Consider the following 4860-nt stretch of genomic DNA (forward strand, 5'->3'; position numbering starts at 1 on the left):
CTTCCTTTCATCCTTCCTCTCATCCTTCATCCAATCCTTCCTCTCATTCTTTCTCTCATCCTTCCTCCCATCCGTCCTCCCATTCTTCCTCCCATCCTTCCTCTCATCCTTCCTCTCATCCTTCATCCAATCCTTCCTCTCATTCTTTCTCTCATCCTTCCTCCCATCCGTCCTCCCATCCTTCCTCTCATCCTTCCTCTAATCCTTTCTCTCATTCTTTCTCCCATTCTTCCTCCCATCCTTCCTCCCATCCTTCCTCTCATCCTTCCTCTCATCCTTCCTCCCATCCTTCCTCTCATCCTTCCTCTCATCCTTCCTCTCATCCTTCCTCTCATCCTTCCTCCCATCCTTCCTCTCATCCTTCCTCTAATCCTTCCTCTCATTCTTTCTCTCATCCTTCCTCCTATCTTTCCTCTCTTCCTACTCCTCAGTCCGGCCTGTGATCCTTTTTTCTTTCCCTTCTCCAAATTTGAAAACTCGTGTGTACTTTTTCTCTTTCTTTTTTGTCAACGTTTTGTGCCATTGCTGGCAAATTCGGATTGTGTCCTCCTGGTGGAAAGGTAGCAGAAACAGAGTCGCGTGTTTATGTGTAGTCAGCCACCCGATTAAGGAAGAATGATCGATGTCTCCTACGTGCCATAGTGGAGACATGGGGAAGCGACATGGGTACCGTCTCTGGGTCTGCACATAAACTTGTTGATCCGTGTCCATCCCGGCCTGGATTCGAACCCGTCACCTCGGACCACAAGGACAGTCGAGTGCTCTGCAAAGGGAGTTAACCCCTTTTATTCCCCCCTCTGCTTCTTTACCTCTGTAAACTTGTAGGGGTAGTTATTTTTCGATAATGACCCAGCAACCAAACAAATAACGACCCAGCAACAGCCTGAATCCTCGATAGTGCAATGGGTTGAGAAGTTGTTCTGTTTCGGTACTACTTTTTGCGACTGAAAAGTTCCGAACGCTCTAACGTACGAAGTATACATCTCTGGAGCAAACAATACAAACATACTGCATTTAAATTAACAACTACAGGCCTGAACACATGAATCTTCATATAAAATCCATGAGTTCGGTTGTTTTCTGACAAACGTTCATCACAAGCAATTTCCCGCAAGGCAAGTAACTCATACTTTGTCTAGCGACAAGAGTAGTTCCCCTTCTTTTCACTCAGTTTCTTCGACAACAGACTGCAATCCGACGGTCAGTTTTCAACAATATTTCATTTAATAAACAGATCACACGCAACCAAATGCACACATCTCATCAATTTAAACAACATAAAGCGGTTTCATACACTATTTTCCCAGAAAACTGAACTTCATACAGTTTTTAACGTTGGAACACGGGTGCAAAAGTTCGTCTTCTAGTCCCATTTGACGAAAGAACATTATCCTAAGCGATACCAAAACATATACAGAACACACAATATCTGCCTTTGCCGCCACAGCAGAATAACAGCATATCTGTGTACTTGATTTTAGTCCAAAATAGGAAAACTGACAAGAAGTGTTAACAGAATGGAATGATTTGCACGGAACTATACAACCGCGCATTAATCGATCGCCTGCGCAGGTTGACTGGATCAGTGAATAGGATTCGATCAAACTTTCGCAAAAAACCTCCTCTTTTCTTTGAATAACTGAAGAAAGGAGGAATAAAGAGGTTACACACCTCGTCTCAGTGATTATAAAAAATAATGGTCTCAGTTCGCGGTCATGAAAAAGCTCGCTAAAGCTCGCATTTTTCATGATCCGCTAACTTCGACCATTATCTTTAATAATCACTGAGACTCGGCGTGTAACCTCTACCTCTTTCCTGGATTAGGACGCCCGATACAGCACCGACTGCAACACCATGCATGATGACGATGTTGACGATGAGGAGGAGGACGACAACGATGATGACAACGATGATAATAATTATTCGCAAAGCTCATGTCCTCATTTGATCCTCAATACTGTCAGTCAGTAAAGGGCTAGGGTGGGAGTGAGAGGGAGGGAGGGAGAAAGGCTAACACAGTAACAGAGAGAGAGAGAGACAGAGACAGATAGACAGCCAGATAGAGAGACAGATAGAAAGAAAGAAAGACAGACAGACAGACAAAAAAGCAGACACACTGAAATACACTGAGACAGAATGACTGACACACAGACAAACACAGACATCAGTAAATTGCTTGAGATGGCTAGAGCACACTGATGATGGTTCAGGTTTTCGTTTGGAATCTCACTTTTACGAGAGAGAGAGAGAGAGAGAGAGAGAGAGAGAGAGAGAGAGAGAGAGAGAGAGAGAGAGAGAGAGAGAGAGAGAGAGAGAGAGAGAGGCAGACTTAACCCTAACCCTAACCCTAAGAGAGACAGACAGAAACTCAGAGAGAGATACAGAGAGAGGGTCTTCTCAGCAAAACAGAAGCGGAGAGGCAAGGAGGTGTGATTGCAATCAGCGGTCAAGACCAGCCTTCAACGCAAATACACAGCGCAGCCAGAAAGCTGAAGAGCGCAGAGAGAAGCGAGGACATCTTTCATTTTCTGTGGCCCACGACGAGACGTTTATTTGGGCAGGGGGGCCCGGGGCGCGCTAAGTACGTTTTTCTTCCTCGTCCTGTTTGTTGTTCCCCCTCCTCCCAATGTTGGATACTTCAACTTTTCCTTCAGGAGAACCTCCCCTCTCACACCGCCCTCACCCCTCCATCCCCATATCGGCCTACCCGCTGTGTCAGTTTGGAACCCTAATGTTCTGTTCACATGGTCGATTTTTTAACTGACATTTCGGCAGAATTATGAAAGGTTTTTACTGCAAAAGTTGTCGCCATGTGAACATGCAGTTTCAGCAACTCGCCGAACGCATGACAAGCGAGCGAACCAAAGAGCGCATCTACACTGACCGTTAAATGAGCCCCTCCCCCCCCCCCCCCCCCCTCCCGACCGCCGAATCTGTTTTGTCTAATTTTGAGCGACTATCTCTGACATAAGTTGGTGAAGAATCGGCCTTATGAAGAATGCTTATTACCACGTTTTGCTGTTTCTCTCTGGAAAAAAATACATACATCTGTTATCCGTGCTTTTCTCGGTATCACGTGACTGCGCCTATCCTTTTTCACATATTTAGCTATTTTCAGACTTGAAACTTGCTGATGTGTGTATTATTGTTTGGTTTCTGGTTACGTGTGTGTGTGTGTGTGTGTGTGTGTGTGTGTGTGTGTGTGCGCACGTGTGCGTGTGCCGTGTGTGTGTGTGCGCACGTGTGCGTGTGCCGTGTGTGTGTGTGTGATTGAGTGTGTGTGTGTGTGTGTGTGTGGGTGTGTGTGTGTGTGTGTGTGTGTGTGTGTGTGTGTGTGTGTGCGTGTGTGTTTTAATGATAAATTGGTGACTCAGTTACTTTAAAACAAAGTGCAAACCGTTGACGGTCGATGCTTTGTAGTTGTAGCTATGGCAGAGTGTTGACGGTCGATGCTTTGTAGTTGTAGCTATGGCAGAGTGTTGACGGTCGATGCTTTGTAGTTGTAGCCATGGCAGAGTGTTGACGGTCGATGCTTTGTAGTTGTAGCTATGGCAGAGTGTTGACGGTCGATGCTTTGTAGTTGTAGCTATGGCAGAGTGTTGACGGTCGATGCTTTGTAGTTGTAGCCATGGCAGAGTGTTGACGGTCGATGCTTTGTAGTTGTAGCCATGGCAGAGTGTTGACGGTCGATGCTTTGTAGTTGTAGCTATGGCAAAGTGTTGACGGTCGATGCTTTGTAGTTGTAGCCATGGCAGAGTGTTGACGGTCGATGCTTTGTAGTTGTAGCTATGGCAGAGTGTTGACGGTCGATGCTTTGTAGTTGTAGCTATGGCAGAGTGTTGACGGTCGATGCTTTGTAGTTGTAGCTATGGCAGAGTGTTGACGGTGGGTTTTTTTCCCCTGGTGTCTGATTTCTCAAACATGTGTGTTAGTTCTTTTTCGATCCTTGTTTCTGTTATTGACTTTTCGGCAGAGGTGTTCAGTTGGTGTGATTTTATCAGTTCTTTCTCAGAAACTTTAGTGTTTTTCCCGTCTAACTTTGGGTCTAGTGTACTCTTTTTCTGTCACTCTCTGTTCATGTTGTCAGTCTGGGGTGTGTGTGTGTATGTGTGTGTGTGTGTGTGTGTGTGTGTGTATGTGTGTGTGTGTGTGTGTGTCACGTTTTATAGTCAAATGAATGACCTAAAACGGTCAATTACTGCTAACCACACCACGATCCACTATCGCAGTCACACAAAGAAGTAAGAATCAACAAAGGTATAAGTTCTAGACGTCTGTTTTTACGACCAAGTCGTAAAACAAACATAACTGACAAAAGCCAGTTAAAGTTTGTGAAATAATAAGAACACGCTGAACCGTGTAAAGTTAGAAAATACTTAGCTGCTCTGTAAAAAGTGTTAGCCTGTACAGGCGTTAACACTCCACGTTGTCACAACTCAAAGTTCTTCATAAAGGGTTAGAAAGATGACAAGGTGGCGGCGTTTACGCATGGGTGCACTCAACTCTCGGTGTAGCCAGGGTCCATTCGATGAAACGCCGTGGCGCAGTGGTGCATACAGGTGAAAGTCGCAGCAACACCTTCAAAAGCCGTAGAACAGCAACCGTACAGCAAAGGACAGCAAGAGTGTTTCTTTCTTTATTTGGTGTTTAACGTCGTTTTCAACCACGAAGGTTATATCGCGACGGGGAAAGGGGGGGGGGGGGGGGGAGAGAGAGATGGGATAGAGCCACTTGTTAATTGTTTCTTGTTCACAAAAGCACTAATCAAAAAATTGCTCCAGGGGCCTGCAACGTAGCACAATATATCACCTTACTGGGAGAATGCAAGTTTCCAGTACAAAGGACTCAACTTTTCTTCCA

General features: G+C 45.3%; 1 protein-coding gene across 1 annotated transcript in view; it reads right to left on the reverse strand.

Annotated features, from left to right (window-relative positions):
• The window catches only part of LOC138958510 (S-antigen protein-like), a 3571-nt gene extending 2860 nt beyond the window's left edge, over positions 1-711 (reverse strand). The window contains exon 1 of the mRNA XM_070330059.1: positions 634-711. Within this exon, the coding sequence (XP_070186160.1) occupies positions 634-711 (78 nt within the window). The remainder of the gene's footprint in view (positions 1-633) is intronic.
• Positions 712-4860: the final 4149 nt, after the last annotated feature.

The sequence above is a fragment of the Littorina saxatilis genome, linkage group LG1, assembly GCF_037325665.1.
Source record: "Littorina saxatilis isolate snail1 linkage group LG1, US_GU_Lsax_2.0, whole genome shotgun sequence".
Classification (NCBI taxonomy): Eukaryota; Metazoa; Mollusca; class Gastropoda; order Littorinimorpha; family Littorinidae; genus Littorina; species Littorina saxatilis.